The sequence below is a fragment of the Malus sylvestris genome, chromosome 12 (assembly GCF_916048215.2).
Source record: "Malus sylvestris chromosome 12, drMalSylv7.2, whole genome shotgun sequence".
NCBI classification, from domain to species: domain Eukaryota; kingdom Viridiplantae; phylum Streptophyta; class Magnoliopsida; order Rosales; family Rosaceae; genus Malus; species Malus sylvestris.
In genome coordinates, this window is record NC_062271.1 from 11,718,137 (window position 1) to 11,741,007 (window position 22,871).

The 22,871-nt window shown below is 37.9% G+C and overlaps 3 protein-coding genes across 9 annotated transcripts; all 3 read left to right on the plus strand.

Annotated features, from left to right (window-relative positions):
- The first annotated feature begins 10,218 nt into the window (after positions 1–10,218).
- On the plus strand, positions 10,219–20,518 carry LOC126592974 (pentatricopeptide repeat-containing protein At2g35030, mitochondrial). Of its 6 annotated transcripts, XM_050258805.1 has the most exons (5): positions 10,219–10,421; positions 10,745–10,840; positions 11,669–11,709; positions 12,337–14,979; positions 15,297–15,820. In XM_050258805.1, the coding sequence occupies exon 4, from the start codon at positions 12,569–12,571 to the stop codon at positions 14,474–14,476; it is 1,908 nt and encodes a 635-aa protein (XP_050114762.1). In that variant the 5' UTR covers positions 10,219–10,421; positions 10,745–10,840; positions 11,669–11,709; positions 12,337–12,568; the 3' UTR covers positions 14,477–14,979; positions 15,297–15,820. The 6 variants fall into 6 exon arrangements, with proteins under 6 accessions (XP_050114762.1, XP_050114766.1, XP_050114761.1 ...); XM_050258809.1 differs by lacking the exons at positions 11,669–11,709; positions 15,297–15,820 and adding an exon at positions 20,416–20,518 and having other exon boundaries at positions 12,340–14,979; XM_050258804.1 differs by lacking the exon at positions 11,669–11,709.
- LOC126592977 (uncharacterized) lies at positions 16,527–20,518 on the plus strand. Of its 2 annotated transcripts, none has more exons than XM_050258813.1 (2): positions 16,527–16,857; positions 20,416–20,518. In XM_050258813.1, the coding sequence occupies exon 1, from the start codon at positions 16,675–16,677 to the stop codon at positions 16,819–16,821; it is 147 nt and encodes a 48-aa protein (XP_050114770.1). In that variant the 5' UTR covers positions 16,527–16,674; the 3' UTR covers positions 16,822–16,857; positions 20,416–20,518. The 2 variants fall into 2 exon arrangements, with proteins under 2 accessions (XP_050114770.1, XP_050114769.1); XM_050258812.1 differs by lacking the exon at positions 20,416–20,518 and adding an exon at positions 18,280–18,527 and having other exon boundaries at positions 16,538–16,857.
- LOC126592976 (DNA-directed RNA polymerase V subunit 5A-like) lies at positions 18,665–22,510 on the plus strand. Its single transcript, XM_050258811.1, has 4 exons — positions 18,665–19,347; positions 20,416–20,592; positions 21,234–21,347; positions 22,245–22,510. The coding sequence occupies exons 1-4, from the start codon at positions 19,075–19,077 to the stop codon at positions 22,368–22,370; spliced, it is 690 nt and encodes a 229-aa protein (XP_050114768.1). The 5' UTR covers positions 18,665–19,074; the 3' UTR covers positions 22,371–22,510.
- The last annotated feature ends 361 nt before the right edge of the window (positions 22,511–22,871 follow it).

Genomic DNA, 22,871 nt, shown 5'->3' on the forward strand with positions numbered 1-22,871 from the left:
TTGTTCCAAATCATATTCAATCGAATCATATAGAGAAGTATCACATTGGATAGTAGACATGAAACAAACTATCACTCAAACAATGTGATTAAGAGTATTGTATTAGAGAATGACCGTATTGCATTGTAGTTGTAACTGGATAGGTTCTCCAACCACTTCTACTTAGCTTGGGTAACCATGATATGTTGCTAGGTGTCACTCATGGTTTGTGGAAGCCTTGAAGATTAGCCAACACTAATCAAAGGGATAATTGAAATGTTGTTTCAATTCACAATCGATCGTTAAGAGTAACAATCGCCCACTGCCTCGCTAATTGGAACCTAATGGATCGTACACCGAGTAAGGGTGAAAGTGAAGAAATATAAATGAGATGGATAAGCAATTAAATGGTTTAATTGAGAATGGTCAAGATTAATTAATTAGTTAATTAATTTTACGAAAGGTTCGTATTGGGCTTTTAAGTTGGTTTTGGGCTTCGGGGCTCAAAAGCGTTTTGGTCCACAAGGCCCATTATGTTTAAGTTGTATGACAACTAAAACAAAATGGGCAATTAGCCCAATAACAAAGGTAAGGCAGGCCATAAGGGTGAGGGTAGCAAACTTGGATTAATTACAAGTTTGCCACTCACTTGAAATGAAGTATAAAATCAACTTTATAGCTTTATTTCTCATTAGGATTTTTCTTGGTGAAATGAGGTGAAACACTTTCTCTCATTTTCTCTAAAGAGGCCGGCCACTTAGAGGGGAATTAGCTAGCAATCTTTTCTTCTCTAAGTCATCCATTTCATCTTCACATTTCATCCTTGGTGTGAAGACTTAGAGACATCAAGCTTTTGATGTTTTTGGAGAACTAATCCTCAAATCCTCAAAGAAGCAAAGGAGCACTAAAAGGAGGAAAATCACAAGGAAGATCCAAGGAACAAGAAGGTGACTTGAAGGCCCTCCACTTGGGTGAATCCCTTGTGTAATCAAGGATGAGCTTCAAGGGTAAAGAAACTCTAAATCTTTCCTTCTCTTTAATGTTGTTAAAGAGTTTATTGGTTCACCATATACTAGGCTTTGAAAGTCATGGGTTTTATGAATTGTTTTTTAATGCATGCCTACTTGTTAATAGTTTGCATATGTATTCAAATGTTCTTACTTGTTCTTAGCTAGGACAAAATTTTTCCTTCAAACACCTAGTTAGATAGCAAAAACCCAGTGGGAAAAATACTCATAATCGTAGGAAAAAATAGTACATTAAGATCAAGTGAGTATACTTCTGGATACTCCCCCTGAGTTTGACATAACTTTCAAATGAGAACTACAAGCATTGCATATCAATAGTTAGGCATACCATTCCTCAAACAAGCTTTTGGAAGGTTGACTTCGGCAGTGACGTCATGTAGAGGTCGGCAAGGTTATCTGGGATCGGCTTGCATGACTTCAATCTCCTGATGCTTTGCTGATGTAGATGTGGACGCAATATGTTTTGGTGTTGACTTTGTTGATGTATCATGGCTTGGTTGGGTTGATACATGCGGCATAGTCTTCATGTATCGTTGTTGGGACTCAATGATGGATGAAAAACACAGCAAGTACTTCGAATATGCTCAACAAGAACTCCTAACCATGTATCACTTGTGGCATAGTGAAGTAAGGTGAGTTTTTGAACAATTCAAAGATGTCGCAACTAAGGTCATATCGTGGACCTCCAAGATATTACGATATTTCTTAACGGTAAAGACATAACCATTCGGGGATTTTACCTTGTGTTGGTTTGATAAGTAACCAGCGTCAGCATAACAACAAGGCAAACATCATTCCGAGGATCAGGGGGATTGGATCTGCTCGAGATGTGTTGGGATTTGCCCTCGTAGTACCTTCAGGGTAAGTCTTTCATACCAATTCAATGGATATGTGTAAGTGCGGTGCTGCATCTTTACCAAGATCAACAGCAAAGGAGATGTCCTGTCTTAATACAATGAGCTAAGTACAATGAAGCGCAAAGTTGAACTTTAGATATGGAATTTCGAATTCCATAACCTCTTCAAGGGTCTCATTTGCATATAACGTATAAACGATCAATGGTATACTTAAAGGTAACACAATTGAGGTGTAGTTCAAGTGGTAGACCAAAATACCGTCAGAACAACTCTTGAACTTTAAGTTAAGGCATAAAACGAGCTTTTCCAAGATCATTCATCTTAAATTCCATCTTCATGTGCGAGGCAGTTTTCTCAAGCTCTTCTAGAGTCTTAGTGAGATTCATGTTAACTACATAAACTGTAACTCTAGCAATTCGGAATAAGACTTCATAGTTTAACAAGTAAGGGCATAATTCATCCCTAACTGATCAAAAAATCATTTAAACGGGTATACCACATTCGTCGGATTGTAAGTGAATGCCTTAAACAAGTTAAGAGGGTGTTCCGTGATTTTGGAACTATTTGAACCAATCCATGTAATTCTTCGGGAACTTACATGTAAATTTCCGTATTTATATCCCCATGGAGAAACACTAACCATATTTCATAATGCTGTTATCAATCACAAGACGTTTGAGAGAAACCTTGCACCGTAAGACGTGCATCATATTGCACTATTTCATTCATTTCATAACTCTTCCTTTCCTACTTGAAACACAACATGGTTACCTTGGGCAATGTAGGAATGACAGGTCCAAACACACTTTGGTAAGGAATTTGACCTGGATTGTAATTTCGGTTGTCCAATCAGTTCTATGTTGTCACTTAATCAACAGAACACGGTTCAATATCGTCGCTTTTCATTTATGTCGGTAGCTACCATATAAGTGAAAACATCATCGATGGTAATCTCATTTTAATTCCATTTAGGTCCTCCAAACTAGTATACTGGACCAAGAACTTCATGTCTTGGGAGTAATCCGAATTAATGTCATGAGATGGAAATGATTTGAACATCGATCAAGTATGGATTCATTGTTGTGTTGTATCTTCCTCTTCTAGGGAAGTGAATGCGACCTTCACTACATGTGAATATAAGTTTGTAACGATTATGTGAAACTTCCTTATATTCTAGCAACGGATTTATGCATGCCAATTAAGTGTCGACCCTTAATTAACAAATACAAATAAGTTATCAATAAAATAGTTAAGCCAATTGCATTCACGATTCAAAAGTTCATAACTGGAATTTATCAAATCATATTACACATACAATCATGGTTTTGAAATCACCCCTAGCCAATAGGGGTTTAGCCACTCATATTTACAACAAAACGAAAGAAAATGAATTTAAACATTGGAAACAAAATAAAGAAAACACCTAAATGCTCCAACGATCCAAGTTGGACAACAAGCATGTCTAAGCACTTTCCTTCCCTTCCTTTGCTATGGCACAAGGTGTTGGTGAGTGTTTGAAGGTTTGTTTGTATGGAGGAATGGATGTGAAGATGAATGGATGTGTTTGGATGAAGGTTGTATTGAAATGGGGATGAATGATCAAGCAAAAACTAAACTATGGCTGCCACACACACTTCCTTTTTTAGAGGAAGTGCACGGCAAGGAAGGTGAATTGGTGGTGTGTGCAATGATTCAAAGGTGAAAATGAAGTAATGATGCAAAGCATGTGGGGTAAAATGGAGTGGTGTTGCAGCAATGAGTGCAAGGAGTGGTGTTGAAATGATTCAAAGATGAAAGTGAAGTGATGATGCAAAGCAAGGGGGTAAAATGGAGTGGTGTTGCAACTAGGGAATATGAATGATTATGCACATGGTATATAAAGGAAAGGGAGGTGGAATGGTGCAGAAATGAGTCAAAGGTGCAGCAAATGTCATGATGCACGACATGGGATTCCAAAGGTGGTGGATGGTGCATCAATGAGTGCATGTAGTGGAGGTAAAAGTTGTATGAAATCTGATGGGTGAAAGGAACAAAGAGTGTGCAGCAATTGAGTGTAATGATTCAATGTATTGATGCATGAAATCAGAAATAATGAAGGAGACAAAGGTGGTGCACGGCAATGAAGTGTAATGAGTGTAATGGTGCATGAAATGAGTGCAAGAAATCTGGTGCATGAAGAGGACAATGGTGATTATGCATGGCATGGGTGGAAAGGTGAGTAAGTGGTGAATCAATGAGTGCAAGAAGGTGAAAGGATATTGTGCACATGGTAGACAAAGGAAAGGAAGTGGAATAATGCAACAAATGAGTCAATAGAGGGAACATGGATGATGATGCACGGCATAGGAATCCAAAGGGAGTGCAATGGTGGTGCACGGCAATGATGGAAAGGTGAATGGTGGAGTGACATCCCATTGTGGCTGAGCTCTTTGTCCTTTTTACATTAATTCTTCTTTCTCTTTAACACATTCCTAGCCTCTTTAATCTTCAATTTTGTCCATCCACCTTGCTCCATGCATGTGCTATTCATTCCAAACCCAAAACTGCTCCAAAATGCACCAAAATGCATCTTATTGCTTTATAAGGCCTATGGACCTACAAACACACGAAAATAGCTTAAAATACATAATTAACTAAGAAATAACAACATAAATGCATGAGAACAAGCTAACTCAATCGCATAAATATGCTCCTATCACTAAATGCTCCAACGATCCAAGTTTGACAGCAAGCACGTCCAAGCACTTTCCTTCCCTTCCTTTGCTACGTCACAAGGTGTTGGTGAGTGTTTAAAGGTTTGTTTGTATGGAGGAATGGATGTGAAGATGAATGGATGTGTTTGGATGAAGGTTGTATTGAAATGGGGATGAATGATCAAGCAAAAACTAAACTATATGGCTGCCACACACATTTCCTTTTATAGAGGAAGTGCACGGCAGTGGAGGGAAATTGGTGGTGTGTGCAATGATTCAAGGGTGAAAATGAAGTAATGATGCAAAGCATGTAGGGTAAAATGGAGTGGTGTTGCAGCAATGAGTGCATTAAGTGGTGTTTGAAATGATTCAAAGGTGAAAGTGAAGTGATGATGCAAAGCATGGGGGGTAAAATGAAGTGGTGTTGCAGCTAGAGAACATGAATGATTGTGCACATGGTAAAGAAAGGAAATGGAGGTGGAATGGTGCAGAAATGAGTCAAAGGTGGAGCAAGACTCATGATGCACGACATGGGATTCCAAATGTGGTGGATGGTGCATCAATGAGTGCATGTAGTGGAGGTAAAAGTTGTATGAAATCTGATGGGTGAAGGGGACAAGAAATGTAACAGCAATTGAGTGCAATGATTCAATGTTTTGATGCATGAAATCAAAAATAATGAAAGAGACAAGGGTGGTGCACGACATGGGTGGATAATGAGTGTAATGGTGCATGAAATAAGTGCAAGAAATCTGGTGCATGAAGGGGACAAGGGTGATTATGTATGGCATGGGTGGAAAGGTGAGTAAGTGATGAATCAATGAGTGCAAGGAGGTGAAAGGATATTGTGCACATGGTAGACAAAGGAAAGGAAGTGGAATGGTGCAGCAAATGAGTGCAAGGAGGGAACATGGATGAATGTGCACGGCATTGAGTGATTTATGGCAGAAAATAGGAAAGGAATGGTTCCCTTGCACGGCAAGGAAGAGAAATGGTGAAGGTATGGTATGGCTTGGACTTTTAGGGCAGGTTAGGACTTGTAGAATATGTAATGAAATGTCCCAAAGTATTTAGGAACCCTTCGTGTGACTAAATCTTTGGTAATTTAGGATTAAGAAAGTTAACGACAAGATAAGGCAAGTTTGACTAGTCTTTCCTCATTCTTAATGGTTTCCTTGTCTTCCTTGGTCCTCAATTTATTTTCTTCCTTTCCTTGGCACATTCCTAGCTTCTTTAGATCTTTAATTTCGTCCAACCACTTTGCTCCATGCATGTGATATCCATTTCATGCCCAAAACTACTCCAAAAGGCACCAAAATGCACTTCTTTGCCTCTTTAACCCTTTGTACCTACAACCACACGAAAATGGCTTGAAATACTAAATCAACTAAGAAATAACAACATAAATGCATAAGAACAAGCTAACTAAGTTGCATAAATATGCTCCTATCAGCTATTTGGGGTGAACATGGGAATTCGATGTTCAATTATAAACCCAAAATACATGCAATACTTTATCAAAAAACTGTCAATATAAACTCTCCAGCATTATCCAGTCTCTCGGACTTTAAGGGATAAGTAGGGTGGTGAACCCATAATCGGCCAAGAGGTTTAGCAGCAATGTGTGTTGACAAACATGAGACCAGTTTATCGATTAATCAACAAAACCATAAGTATTTATATGGTCTGCAATTTGGTTGGATTAGTCCTCAGATATTCCCTTGAATCCACTGTGAAAAGAGGGTTGTTTCATATCTTTGCGAGGAATGATATAAAAAATCAATTTCCCTAATGAGCAGGCTTGGCAAAGTGTGCTTGTAGGCATAAGATCCTTACTTCGGGTAAGGAGATGCGTCGTAGCATCATTGTTCGACCTAAGTGTCCCAAATGGTCATGCCAAAACAAGTAAACTGCTCAATCACCCAGCTCCAGGCCGGCTACATGTGACGTGTGCCCTAGTTATGAGATAGCCCATTGGCCCCAAATCAAAGCTTCAAGCTCATTTTTGGAGGTGGTGCAAAGATATTTCACTCTATTTTCTTTAGTGATTTCATTGATGATCATTGTTCTCTCGAATATCCTTAAAAACTCAACAACAGGGAGAATTTAAGGTCCCTTATATGGTAATTCAGTACCATTCATACAACGAGGAGCATGCCAAATGCTCTCAATCAGGTTGGATAGACTTGAAGTTGTTGTTAAAGATGTGATTTAGGTGTAAAGTTAATGTGTGTAGTACACATTCATCCAGACAACTAACTTTCCCACATTCCTACCTAATCACGTGTTTAATTGAATCGGTCACATGTATTAAGAAACATGATTCAATTAACTCATATTCGAGGACAATATCAATAAGATTATCCATAAGTAAAACATACACCAAACTTGAATCTAAGAACATGGAAAAATGTTTGCAAAGTAAATGGTTTACTAAGGGGATTTGGCAAACAAGGTCATCCATGTCAAAATTCTGCTATTCCAACAGTGTTCGGTGGAGCAAAATTAGTCTCACATATTGACTACGAGAATGGTACTTCTCAACGACAATGATAGAGGCACAAACAGGTGCATAACCAATGATCTATTCCATCGAGACAGAAGTAGATTCTGTAGGGTTAATGTTTGGGAATACTATCCTTTATTCTTGAAGTTTTAGGTCTTAGGTGCCAAGGATCATGCTTTGGGCATGATGCCACACATTGGCAGACCCTGATTTTACCATATGTTTGTGGTAGTAATCAAATTCGAGAATTTGGTAAACTTCCGCTTTCTACATTGCTGCTTCAGGGGCGAGTTAGAAACATGGAAGGACGAGAAAAGTATTCTCTAGTCAAAATTCAATCGGATTTATAAACTTCAGAATTGTACTCATTCATGGACATAATCATGGTGTGCTTCAGACAATGTTTTACATGATTAGACGGTCCATATGAGCGAGCCAAAGAGCCATGGAATCTTCGTTTAGGAGGTACTTCCGTTTGTAATGCTTCGAGCATAAGTCTTTGAATGAAGATAATGGCATAGGCTTATTCAACTATTCCACGCCATTGTTGGCTTAAATGGTTTCTCAGCTTCTTGATAGTCAAGTGGAGATTCACGTCTTGTACGCCACATAAAGTGGTTTCTAATAGAAATGTCCAAATAAGGGAAATCGAACTTGTGACGGTTCGACAATCCACAGAATTGGAGGGAACAAGATTGTGATTAGTGATATGGGAATGAATCATCCATAAGTATCAAAGTTAGAACATTCAGGGTTCTAAGACATGGTTTTCATGAAAAACATCGGGTTTTCATGGGTGTATTGTTTTATGAAAACTTCGGGTTTTAAAGTCACTAAATTTGAAATTACATGTTTAATTTAGTTTATGAACGTTTAGTTCATAAAAGAGAGGTTCCTGCAAGAACACGGAATGCAATATACAACTAAGTGTAGTGAATTTGAGTTTTTTTAGGAAACTCAAGTGTGAGAGCTTCGTTACTATGAAAGTATGTCAACGGTTCAAAGTATAAAAATAAGTTATTGAATTGTTAATGTCCAAAAGTGATATTCAGGTCAATAATTTTGGATTCATTATTAGATTAATGGACCACATGTCACTTTTAATTAATTCAATAGATCGGGACCATTCATGGTCGATTGTAGAAGCAAAATAATAATAACGTTCGGGTTAAAATTATTTAAAATGCCAAAAATTAGCATTGGATTCAAAAAGCCATAGCCCAAAAACATTGGGCTTGGGTGCAGTGAGTAGGGCACCAAAAATATATGGGTGCAAACTAAAAGCAAGCCAAAAAATGGCTTTGGGTTGAGAACAAAAGGGGGGCAGCCCAACATTGGATTGCTGGCTGCTGTCAAATTTGCAGAACCCATCAGTCTGCAGGCTACGAGTTGGGCTTGTGAGTGGCTGTTTTAGGTGGCCCAACAACCTGCAAAAAGACTTGTAGGCTTGTTATGATGAAACGAGCTGAGAGGAAAAGCCCAGCAGCAGAGAAGAAAAGAAACCCATGTTGGACTGGTTCGGGTTGCTGCATGAAGAAAGTAGATTAGGCCGAGTCATGGGTCCAAGGATGCAGCTGCATGTTGCGGAGATAAAAAGGAGGCAGGTTGAGTGTGGGTTGAAGGAAGAAGCCTAGTGTGTGGATCAGTTTAGGTGCACCGCTTGGCTTGGCTTCAGGCCAGCTAGGCGCAACTCAACGACGTCTCTTTTTTTTGCTTCAGATTTATAGGGTTTTCAGAACCCCAAAAATCATGCTTGGTTCCCTTTTTTTTTCGGTTAGGGTTTGGAAAAAAAAATCCGAAATTGCTTCTATTTTATTCACAAATTCCACATAGCGAATTTATAATTGCGTAATGCATGAAACAATATATATATATATATATATATATATATATATATATATATATATATATTGACAAATATATAAACATATACAATGTATATATTGGAAGGTAGGGGGTTCATGCATCATGAGGAATGTTTTCACGCTTCAAGGTCGTTTCAAATATCTTACTTTATTTCAAGCGCACCTGATTGGAAGAAAACAACAAAAGCATTTGAATTTGTAGAAGATCCTTCTCATAAAGCCAGAATTGCATCTCCAATGCGTTGTATCACGTTCATCACAGAAAAATAAATTGAATCAATAGCATGTATATCAATTTCAATAAAATAATAAATTAATCATAAAAAGAATGATTAAAACGTAATACTCCCCTAATTGAAGATCAAACTCTCTTGTTAGCACATCGTCAAGAGAGTGCTGATATGTGTTGTAAGCATAATTTACTAAATAATTATAAAGGCCATATAGAGAGAGAGTGTGCGGCATAGAGAGAGAAGAGAGATATGTGTAATTGTGGATGTATGTTATTCTATCCCATTGTACCTTTATTTATAATAGTAAGGAAGGTTAATTCCTTACCATTTAGGATTATAACATTTAATAGGTAATCTACTCTTAATAGGAATATACAATACATTCCCATATTTATTATGATTTACATAATTACATTCCTAATTTAATAGGACTGCAACACTTTTGACAATTTTCACTAAAACTTTGTTTCAAAATAGAGGGCATGATTGAAAATGCTCTTAGTATTTAGCCATTATGGAGGGGGCGAAGAAATCAAAGAAAAAAAAGGGAAAAGTACTCAGATTTCATTAAAATGACAAAAATAGAAAAGTACCTGAATTATGACCAAATTGGACCTTTGGTCTCTGAATTACAATTTTGTGACGTTTGGTATGGAGCATTGGCCCTTTTAATAATTTCCATTAGTATTTTCTTCTGAAATGCTCACATGTAAATCACATAATCATTTTTTAAATTGAGGTTGTGTTGCTTAAAATATATGATTACGTGTTTCTTAAGTACGTAATTTAGATAAAATAATAATCAAAGTGGCTAAAAAAAACCAACGTTACACATTAAATCAAATTTACATACAAAATGTCAGGACTTTTAATTTAGAGATCACAACTTGAATTTCAATTTGCCAATCATTCAAAGATTATATCTCCTAATTTACTTCTTTATTAAAAAGCAAGGCTCAAAAGTTGCATTTCATAAATCACAAGGTCGAAAATGTAATTTGGTAATTCGGTCGAAAATGTAATCTCAATCGTACATACTCATCCCATATTTCCATCCGTATGTTTTACACAACCGGATCTTTTTGACCCATCCACCAGAAAATCTATAACCCGTTACCGAGACGGCGAGACCGAAAGTGAGCTTTGAATCTCTCTGCTGCGCCTTCGCTACCCAAAATCTCCAGTCTCCTCTCTCTCTCTCTCTCTCTCTCTCCCCACCAGAATTAGCGGTCACCATGTCCTCTCTGCTGCTGGCTTTAGGTTCTGTTTGCTTACTGAGATAGTACTTGTTTACTAATTTTTAGTGTTTCTAATTAATTACGTTGATTTTAATTTTTGAGTTGGTTCAAGTTTTCACATGTGGAAGTGGAATCTGTATATAATTTAGAGTAGTGGGCATTCTGGTGGAATATGAACTTTTTGATTTTTATGGGTCTAAATTTTCTGCATACCACAGATGCAATGTCCCAAATTCCTAATGCAGCAAGTTTGTATTTTTATGTGTTTTTCTTGCTTTTAATTTGTTGTGGTTGGTTCTTTTGATTGTTTGTAATTTCCTCATAATTCGTACCGGACAAATGCAGAATTTGGATGGGTTGCTGTCATTACATAGTACATGCACAAATGCAAAATTTGGATGTTACAACAGCTCCAGGGCTTTGAAATCTCCAGCATTACAGGTCCTCTCTCAACCCATTATCCGAATTCATTTCAATAAGTTTTGCCCGTTTTGTTTCATTTCGTTTCGTGCATATCCCAATCGATAGAAGAGATGTCAAATTGCAATTTTTATATCAAGGTTTGGAGGCCTAGTCTAGTATCTGATATTGATCTCAGGCAATTTGCAATTTGCAATTGACATTGTCATTCTCAAGTAACAACCATCCTATTGTTGGATATGTCAATGCAGAAAAACTAGTTAGGAGCTTCAAATAGTCGTTGAACCTTTTCCTCTTAAGAAAATACAAATAAAGTAAAAAATGAAGTTTTGTTGATGTTGCTGATAGTTATTCTCGTCCGACATGTTTTATTGCTTGGATTCGGTACATATACATGATCGTATCAAAATTTTAAATAAAATATAAAATCCAATAATAAGAATCTGGTTGCTCTTACCATGTATATATTTTTTTCCTTCAATGTTACGCACATATTACATTTCAAACTACAAGCTGTAGAGTCATTGTGTGTTACTTCTACAATTGCTAAGGTCAGCATCGGTTATCCTGGTTCCTTTGCATAGGCATGTTCTTTTTGTTTACCCATTGGTGGTTTGCGCATAATGTGGTTCTGTCTTTTGTCTCCTAATTCTTCCAAAATTGAGTGTCTCTATCTTTCAATAAGATTTGAAATTTACATGTTTGAATGAATTTGATCATGGTCAAAGGGACTGTCCACAATCTTAGTTCTTTGGGTTCCTATTATTGTAGGTTTTAATTATGCTCAAGTGATTCCTGTGATTGGGTTCATTTACATGATTCTGAATGTTTGGTGGGCTTTTACTGTAGGGAGTTGTGGATGTAGGTCGTTTAATTCCACATAAAATAAGGTAAAAGGAAAGGAAATGAAGTTTTAAAATTATTAACGCTTTATGCCACTTTCTTGAATGCTGAAAAATGAACACCACCTGAGTGGTTGAGCCAATTACTTAGCTGAGTTGCGGTTTTGTCTATCCAGGTCCAATTAATAAAAGCTGAATAGTCAAGTTTTATTTTTTGATATTATCATTACATTTTCTAGCAACTAATCAGAATGGTTAAACCTGTTAATTTTTAGTTTATTGTTTCTATGGCCACTCAAATTCAGAAAGTGTTATTGCTTACGGTTTGTGGAACTCTCTTGTTTCTTTAATTGAAGTTGACCAAACTTAAATTCTAGGATTGTGTTGATGGATTATTATGAACCAAGTGTTCAATAATCTTATGTCTAATTATATTTATAATAGTGCACATGATTAGGAGTTAAGATTGATTAAGATTGAGCAAGTTCAGTTTAAACTTTTAACTTTTGGTGATTGTAGGTCATGGGCCTATTAGAATGAGGTGATATCAATGGGTTGCCATTTTTTTTTACTCAATTCTGGTGATCTTTTACTATAAGTAAAAATATAGTCTTCTCTAAAATCATTTGTTTTTAGATTTATTTTCCACATTCGTAACTCCTTTCTTGTGAACAGTAGGTATACTTCGAAGCTGCAAACAACAGTACAGTTGGGGTTATTTTTCCGGTGGATTATAGAAACTCTGTGGAACTTAGGAGGACTATTAACAGCAGGTAGAATAACACCTTTACTTCTCATAACCACATGTTCAGATCTGATCGCTTCCCGAGCTGATGACTACTGGTGAATATGAGAATTGAGACAAGAGGTGTTTTGTTTGATTCTTGTGAGCCAAAGAGAGCTCCAAATGTTTGCCCGGTTACAAGTGCCAATTACCATGATACATCTTAGCAACAGAACTAGATTACCTCTCTTGAGTTATGCCCAGGCTATCCTTCCCATGCGATGTAATCTCAAATGTCTATACCATTCCATGAACTACAAGGTGACACCTAGAATCACATCCCCTGAGAGAGATTTTAGTGCCAATTTTAATGTGGCACAATCCAACTGGTTGATTACCAAACTAAGCAGGGATGGAAAGGTTGGAGAAGCACGCCAAGTGTTTGATGAGATGCCTAACAAAGACGTGGTGACATGGACGACAGTGATCACAGGGTATATCAAGTGTGGGATGGTTGAGGAGGCTAGGAGGCTGTTTGACAGAGTGGATGCTAAGAAGAATGTGATTACGTGGACTGCGTTGGTTAGTGGGTATATAAGGCTGAAACGAATTAAGGAGGCAGAGAGGTTGTTTTATGAGATGCCGGAGAAGAATGTGGTTTCTTGGAACACCATGATTGATGGGTATGCACGGGATGGCCAGGTGGATAGGGCTTTGGACTTGTTTAAGAGGATGCCAGAGAGGAATGTGGTTTCGTGGAATACAGTTTTAACCGCTTTGGTACAGTGTGGCAGGATTGAAGGGGCAAGGTATCTTTTCAAACTGATGCCCGAAAGGGATATTATTTCCTGGACAGCAATGGTTGCGGGATTTTCAAGAAATGGCATGATTGATGAAGCTCGAGAATTTTTTGAGAGGATGCCCAAAAGGAATGTGGTGTCGTGGAATGCAATGATTACAGGCTACACCCAGAATTTGAGATTGGATGAGGCTCTTGAATTGTTTGAGAGGATGCCAGAGAGGGACATGCCTTCATGGAATACAATGATCACTGGTTTTATTCATAATGGGGATTTAAAGAGGGCAGAGGAGTTGTTTGTGAAAATGCCACAGAAGAACGTCATCTCTTGGACTACAATGATCACAGGGTATGTACAAGATGGGGAAAATGAAAAAGCATTGATGACTTTTTCAAACATGCTGGCAGATAATGGAGTGAAACCTAATCAGGGAACTTTTGTGAGCGTTTTAAGTGCTTGTAGTAACTTAGCTGGTTTTAGTGAGGGACAACAAATTCATCAGATGATAACTAAAACAGTCCATCAGGAATGTGCATTCTTGGTATCCGCACTCATAAACATGTATTCAAAATGTGGGGAGTTAGTCACTGCTAGGAAGATGTTTGAAGATGGATTGACCATTCATAGGGATGTGGTCTCATGGAATGGTATGATCGCAGCCTATGCACATCATGGATGTGGCATTGAGGCGATTAACTTGTTTAATGAAATGCGGAAATTAGGATTCAAACCTGATGATGTTACCTATGTGGGGCTGCTTTCTGCATGCAGTCATGCTGGTTTGGTGGAGGAGGGGATAAAATATTTTAATGAGCTTCTTACAGATGGGTCAATAGAAGTGAGGGAAGATCATTACACATGCTTGGTTGATCTCTGTGGTCGGGCAGGGAGGCTTAAGGAGGCTTTTGATGTCCTTAAGAAGCTGGGAACTAAGCTATCAGCATCTGTTTGGGGGGCTCTTGCTGCTGGATGCAATGTTCATGGTAACATAGATATCGGGAAGCTGGCTGCCGAGAAGCTTTTAGAGGAGGGGCCAGAGAATCCAGGCAGTTACTTGTTGTTGAGTAACATATATGCTTCATCTGGGAAATGGAGAGAAGCTGCAAAGATGAGAATGGAATTGAAAGAGAAGAGGTTGAAGAAGCAACCTGGGTGCAGTTGGATAGAAGTTGGAAATAAGGTGCATGTGTTTGTGGTTGGCGATGAGTCTCATTGTCAATCTAAGGTTATATATTCTTTACTTAGCAATCTTCATGAAAGAATGAAGAAGATTGGGTATGTCGTACAATGACTTGATAGTAGATGCTTGTTTTTCAGTAACATAAATTAATTTCTCAATTAGCAGACGGTTCAAAAGATACTATTTGAGAAGTGATGTGCAGATTTGATCAGATTGACAGTAGAGGAAGATTTGTTACTGTTGGCTACCCAACTTTTCTTGGGTCTAGGAGATTGGCATTGGACGAATTGCAAAATGCTTATGGATAATGCACCAGAAGCAGTATTTTTCTTTTTTCTTGGGCAGGATAACTTTGGCCATCAGATTGGGATTGGACTGGATTAAATGGAATCAAACCCCCCTCAAATAGCTTATTGATGGTTGGTTAAGTTGTTGAAGTTCAATGGTTGGGACACATTGTTTCATCAGTGGCCCCATATAATTACATTCTGCCCTCATCTTTGAGCTTGCACCCTTCTACCCCTGCCGCCAATCCTCTAGCAGCAACCGGAGGTCATCTCTGGCCATCTCAATACCGGCTGCAGCAAGACCATCTCATATCCTCTCATCTCCAGGTAAGTTATCTTGCTTACTGAATACTGATTTAGTTTTTCTTTCCGTTTGTCATTGATTTTTTAAATCCTTTTTGTACTTAGTAGAAGATGAGTTTAATGAATTTGTTCAATTATATTTTTCATTCAGCAAGGTTTTTTATTTCGTATGTGAAAATTACTAAATTAATCAGAATTATAATTAAACAATAATGACAAAGCAATAGCCTATAGATTAAAGATGCTACTGAACTAGGTCTATATATTGGTGTGCGATATTCTAGTCTAATGTAATCACCTTCTGTAAATCTAATGACGGTTTTTGTTATTTTTCGTACAAGCTTTTAAATGTGTGATAAAGTGCAATTTCTGAGTCCGGTTGTGCCTCTGGTTTCATTTAGCTAGAGTCCCTTGAGGTACACGGATTCACAGAACAGATGTCTGACAAGCTTGATGCTCCACCTCCTGTGTTTGAATCACCGAAATACTTGACTCGCTGTAAGGATTGTGATAAGCTGTCTGGCTTGCTTGAGTCTCAACAAATTCAGTGTACTGTTTTCCCTTGGTTATGTGAGAACCATGTTTTTCTCAGAATGTCAGACACCGAAATGACAAAATAACTAGAAATAAGTGAAGTCAAATTCCCGTAGAGGGTTTGGATTTTGTTATTGTTATTGACATATTTTTCATTGAGGCGGCTTAAAGGGTTTCTGTGTTTCGTTAATGGGTATATTCTACTTGCTGTCCTGTATTTGTTATGGCGATGAATGTTTATTCTTTTGTTCGAAAACATTACGTATGTCGTACTGGTTTGTTAAGTTATGTATTGTCAATGATTGATGAACTCAATACATTGTTGATCGAATTTAAGGGTGCTCATATTGGTTCAGAAAAGAAAACCGAAGTTTTGAGGGACCGCTATCCTATAAATTAGAAAGACTCTTAATTTTGAAGTTGAACAAGGCTTCAACATTGTGAATCTGAGATGTGCGGACGTCCACTCCGGGTTCAGAGTTGATACTATTTACTGAACGTGGGAACAATGTCTACTTTATACAAAACGATTTTCTACTTTAAACTAACCTAAATTACAATGATGGAGAGTCAAACCTTGTTGCATGGGCAAACAAATCTACTCAAACCATCGAGTCTGCAATGAGTAATTTGATTTAGGTATTCATGTCTATAGACCCTGATGCGAGTTCGATTTCCATAGATTTTCTCTCACTTATACTTTGATTTCTATTCTCCGCTTATTCATCTTTTGTTTTGATTCTAGTTATCATGGTGTTCCAATTTGGATTGAAAAAACAAAGAAATAAAGAAGAATCAAGTAAAACGGTCATCTTCACAATATACTAAGATCAGTAATGCGGTATAAAGTAAATTCCGAAATATGATAGAAAAAGAATATAAACAAGCAAAATTATGCATAACATGTAATGTCATATTTTGGTTGGTTTAATTACAACTCAAGTATTGGAATGCCTTGGTGTTTAGCGTTTTCTTATTCAATGCATTGCGTATTGGGTTCAAACCTTCTCTTATAGAAGGTTAAAATTGGAACTTTAGGGGTTAAGACATTTTGCTCACACAAAAAGGAAAGGACAAAATCCTTGTTATGAACTCTTTCCGATTTCTTTGACTTGAGTTTGCCTCAAATGGTGGGAGGGGATTGATTGGATTCTCAGATGCAAAGGCAACTGTAGCAGAAGAGAGATGGCAATGCCATGGGGCGTGACTGTTTGGATGGCGAAGATGGTGTGGTTGGCTCTCACCGGCTGGGTTTCGTCTTGCTTGGCCGTTGCCGATGAAGTCGCCGGCTCCCTTAGAACAGGAGATATTGGCCCTTTTCATGTCGGCTGATTGATTCTGCACCACTCCAAGCACCATAGCTCTCTGGTTTGTTCTCCTCCTCCTCCTCCTCCATCTCCTCGTATCCGTAAATTTTGTTGATTTCTTGATTTCCACACTACCCATTTGGGATAGCAAGGGTAACTATGTTTGTCAAGTTTTGTCTCGTTGTTTTGCGTGATGGGTTTGTTGGGTAATCTGGGTAATCAGTTTTTTCTATTACAAACGATATTACTACTGTAAGCTATACTAATGGGGAGGGGAGGGTTTGAACGCCGGATGCAGTGGGTTGAAGAGGAAGGTCCTAATCACTAGAACAATCCACCATTTAAGTTTTCGTTATTTGATGAAATGCAAATAAACACGAACGAGAAATGCACGGGATGATTCTCAACATAATTGCAAACATATAGACCAAACTTGTACAATTGGACAATCCCGGATTGTAATCCATTTAATGATTAGTATTAAGAGGTATGTCACAAACTGGAGAAACCACACCCTAGGCAAGAACTCATGGTTATCCCATTTGAAGCCAGCCAATCCACTTTGTGATCTGCTTAGGGCCCGATCATAAGATTCGTTGTTTAGGGTTTCCAAGAATGACAAACTCATGGCTTTAGGGTTGCTGTGAATGGTAAACAAGAAAAGTACCTTCATCACCTTTTTCCGGGACGAAATGTGAGGTTTAATGTGGATTGAATTGGATACAAACTGTAGAGTTTTGGTTGGAGAAGAAAGAGGGATTTGTAGAGTTTTGGTTAGATTTGCATCATTAGAAGTCTTACTAACTTAAGAAATTACATGTTCTTCATTGGTTAGCATGTGTGCTGCTAACTTACCTAGACTCAAAGAAGCAACATCTACAGGTATGTAAGTCAGGAAAGAATCAAATACCCGTGATTGTTTTGGTTGTTTTACCTGAAGATAAAACTCGAAATCAAATTTGATTTTTGGCGAGTTTCTTGTTGTCTTTAATAGGTTACTAAGGGTGTTGTATCCTGCAGACATGATCTATTTGGAGATATGTGGAATTTAGAAATTCTGTCACATATCCTGCAGACATGATCTCTTTGGAAAGCAGGCTGTTTGTAAGTCTAGTGCCTGTACCCATAGACAAAAGAAATCCCAAGTACCTAGCTACCATAGAAATTGAGATTGTAACTGGCCATTGTTTCTTCTGTCTAGTGAGTCACAACGTGGGTAACTTTGGTACCCTATACAACTTTATTTAGGGCAGGTTTTCGGCTCCAAATATTAAAGTTGATGCAACCCGAATATCTTGTTATTGACCCGATTCGGCCTGTATCATATTTTACTGATACATATAGCTTAGATACTTGATTAACTGATTTCAATTATGCCTCTTCACTTTCCTAATAATAAAGTTGAAATGATCCTGCTGTAACTGGGTCATTTGATCTTTCAACTCTGTATAACAGCAACTCCTTTTTTCCTGTACAAGTGCAGATGACGGTGAAAGGACTCTGGATGCATGGCCTGGACATCCAGAGCTGCTAAGTTTATTTTGTGAATACTGAGTAGATTTTTTTATCAATGGAATTGTGATCCGTCGTTTGATATTAAATACAAATTCATAGTTAGGATTTCCTTTCTACTTGAGAGTTGTATTGGGGTTTGTTTTTGGTACTGGAAAGTTGTAATTTTCTCATATTTTTTTGGAAATCACTTGGATTGTTGGGTGCTATGCTTTAAAACCAAGTCTCGTCGTGGTGGGACCAACATTTTTCTTCCTTGTTGTTTTGTCCGGCCTTAAATTGTGGGACTTAATGGCTGCTTCCCAGCATCTAATATGCCATGCCCAGATGATTGATGTGAGTTATCTTCGATGAATCTATCCACTTCGGGAACTTGCAAGAGTTGAGTTCAAGGTGTCCCCATTTTGGCCGACAAAGATTTGTATGCGGTTCGGTTGTGTTACGTCGTAGTAAAAATTTCACATTTAAGAATCAATTAGAGCATGACAAGTAGAGCATGACAAGTAGAGAGAGAATGGGGCTGACAGCCTTGGACCGGTGGAGGCATGTTCAGGCCCTGGCCCTTGCCTTGCACGGGCAGTTGGACCGTGGAAATGCTTTTACCCAAAACAAAAAGAAACACACGCATGGTACCATCCCCTGGGTTAACCACACAGTAGCATTCCCAGAACCCCAAACGCAAGAGAGTCTACTTTTTCTCAGTTGAGTTAAAGTCTCTGACACTGGTGTCAGGACTCAGGAGAGAGAGAGAGAGAGAGAGAGAGAGATGGACGTGGAGGGAGAGCCGGCGAATGGGGAAACCAACGGGGAGATTCTGGGGCCTTGCCTGACCAGCCACATAGACGATGGTAGCGCAGAGAGCCACAGATACTACCTCTCACGGAGAACGGTGCTGGAGACGCTGAGGGACAGAGGCTATTCTGTTCCCGCCTCCGAAATCGACCTCTCTCTCCAAGACTTCCGCTTCCTCCACGGCCCCACTCCCGATATCGAGCGCCTACGCTTCTCCGCCACTCATTGCACCGACCCTTCTGACAGGGTAACCAATTTATGCTTTTTTTTCCTTGCATTTGTTTTATTTTATTTACTGAGAATCAAAGAAAGAGGAATTTCTGGTACTTGTATTATGTGTCGGATATCGAAATCTTTGTGCTTACGAATTTGGAAATTTTGAGGTTTAGGGTTTAAGATTTTAGCAATACGTGTTTTGTTCCACAAATTATATGGTATGTTTTTTTGGTGACTGTTATGAACTTTGTCCGTCTCTGTTTGTGAAGACAATAAAAGCAAATGTTGATGCAAATCTTACTTTGCATGTCATATAAGTGCTTTATCGATTGACAGAGAATCAAAGAAACAAGACTTTCGGGTTCCGGGCAGTTTCTTTTTCTTCATTCTTGCACTTGGATTAATTTCGTGTCGAGTTTCAAAATCTATACGTTTACGAATTTGGCAATTTTAAGGTTTGAGCTACCATTGGGTGTAGCAATATGTGTAGGATTGCGCTACTCATGAATACGTCTCAGATTTTTTGTCTATGGTCCTAAAAGAAGAAGCAAGGCTGATTCAGTGCTTGTGACTTCTTCCGTGCGATGACCTTTTTCTGCTTTTGCTAAATCTCAATACAACCTATGCATGCATGCTTAGTTGTAACCAGATTCTTACCAGGCCACCGATGGTGTAATTTCATTTCAAGATTACAGTAGATGATATAAGATTAAGGATTTTACAAAAGTCGTGTGAAAAAAAAAAGACGTTGGATTTTCGTAGGATATGATTTTGCTTGATATTAGAATTGAGGTTTTACAGTTGTTTGCAGTGTTTATTTCATATTTAGAAGCTTGTTTGATTTACATGCAGACTTTATTCAGACCAGATATGACTGCTTAACCTCGGCTGCTTCCACACTTCCACTTACACTTTGGTCAATGTGATTTTCACCCACTTACCATCGAATTGAAATGTTAATTTTATGCATGGATGCTAGACAAAGGCATAAACAGTGGCACTGATATATTTGCTGTGCTCTTCACTTGAAATTTGGTGTGTGTGATTGTAGTAATAACTTATGAGCAATTGGTATTTATGATTAGTTTTTGAATTGCAGATGCTGGTCATTTACTGTGGCCCTGGTATCGTGAAGGTTAATGTGATTCGTGGGCTACATTCTCAGATTGCTAATAAGGACACTTTGACGGGGCTCATGTTAATTACCCAAAACCAAGTAACAAACCAAGCTCTAAAAACTCTGGAACTTTATCCGTTTAAAACTGAAATATTCCAGGTTTGTTTCCAAATGTCAATTATGTTTTTCATTTCATTCCTTTATACATAACAAGTCCTACAAGACGATTACATTTGACTACGTTTCTGATTTTCTAGACTAGCTTTATGGATGGATTATGATTGGAGAGGGCATTACTATTGATGAACTAATTGCCTTTTAAGCCTTTAAGGATCAAAATGCATTGATAAAGCTTCTTTATAATCTAGGCATAAAAGAGTAGTGGGAAATGCGATTTAGGGAGGTCAACTGCAAGTTCGGAAAATTTGAAATGTTATATATGCATCTTAAGGAAATTGAAAATACTGTAATGATGGACTTTGCAATGATGAGTCCAAACAGAACCTCTTAGATTTTGACTCTGTGGATTGCGTTTTAATATGAATGTTTTTGTTTTTGTATCCTTAAAGACCTCAATTAATTCCTTGGTTAATTTTTTACCAAGGTACTTACAGTAGTGTTTTTGTTGTTTCTTTAGGTGCTTTCGGAAAGCATTTCACAACATGATTTTTTACAGCATTTATACTGAAACACTTACTGATAACTGTAAAGTGTTTCTGCCTAATAGTTTTAATGGTTCGTTCACTTAGAGGTTCTCCTTCTCACTCCTCTCATTTTCTATATCTTTCTTTGTTTGGCAGATTACCGACTTGCTTGTTAACATCACGAAGCATGTCTTGAAGCCAAAGCATCAGGTGCTGACGGACAAAGAGAAAGGAAAACTCCTAAAGAAGTACAACGTAGAAGAAAAGCAGGTTAGTTTATTAACTCAAGTTAAGAAAAACCAGACTCTGATTTTCTTTCTCTGGAGATCCTTCATATTTTTCTTAATTACTGAATAATCTTGAATAGATTTGAATTACTTAATCTGACTTTGCTGTGGTATTCCCTCTGTCATTTGAAATTTCTTCTGATATGGTGTTGGAAAAGAGTGTTATGAATTTTATGTGTGAGTGGTTGGCAGGGATCGTTTGGAGAGTGAATTGGGTTGGACCCCATTTATATGCCTTGTCATCAGTATTAAACCCATGTTATTGGAAGTGCTTTGGTATAATCATAAATGACTACATTGAAACTTTATTATACTTACGGACCAAAACTCACTACGTGTAAAGACATTCAAGCGCTCATTGTATTTTAATGGCCACATACTGAAGGAATTCCCTGATTTTATTGTTGCTCAATATGTGATTCTCTAATTTGTTTTGCTCTATTTGGGAAATTCAGCTGAGATCACATGTTGAAATTGCAACTGATAAGACTTTGTGCCTATAGACCTCTAATATGCAGAGCAAACTCAAAGAATGAACTGGCCTTATTGACCCCAATCTAGAAAACCCTGACCGTCCAACCTCGTGATTCACGGATCTCTCTTCTTTTGGTCCTATAGACATACATCAGAGGTCTTTTGCCTATAAACCCTCTCTGTCTCTCTCTCTGTCTCTCTCTCTCATTTACTGTTGGACGGTCCCAGTAAGAAGCGCCTCCATTTGTATTGGAAGTGCTTTGGTGTGTTCGTCTATCAAATGTTGCATTTTATTTTATTAAACTGTATATTACCATTACATTTCATGTAGATGGGTTGGCTTCTGATTGGTAACTAAACTGTAATGTTCGCGCAATTTTAATTTCATCAACTGTTCTTCCTGCAGCTTCCTCGACTTTCACGAAAAGACGCAATTTCACGGTACCATGGACTTGAGAAGGGGCAGGTAGTGAAAGTTACTTGCACTGGTGATATTACCGAGTCTCATGTTACATACCGTTGCATCTGGTGATGCAGTCCTCTGGGTGCAGTTTCGAGGAATGGCACCTTTCTAGTTTCTAGTGTCTAGTTTATGTGATCTGGTGTATATGCAAACCTTGACGAGTAAAATCCCTTTATTTTCTAACGAACGGTTGATTCGTGATTCCGGTAGCTTTTAGCCTTTTACTGCTCTAATTCTCTGTTCTCTAGCGACTTTTATTCAGTGATGGCTTGTTCGAGCTTTCTGTTATTTTTAAGTTACAAATGTTTCGCATACAGAGAACAAATGCTCGAACATCAGTCACTGAACAAAGCAATTGATTGTGTAGTGAATTCCTCAAAAATTGGGATTTATCAAGATCAGTCGATGCCATTTGTAGCTTGAAAAATAACAATTTTAAATATATTCAAAATATCACTTAAATAGACACAAATACCCTTAAACTTTAAACCTAATAAATTAAAAAACCAAAACCTTATTAGATGAAGAGTTCTCAAGCCAAAACCTAAAACTAGTGCTTTCTCTTATACT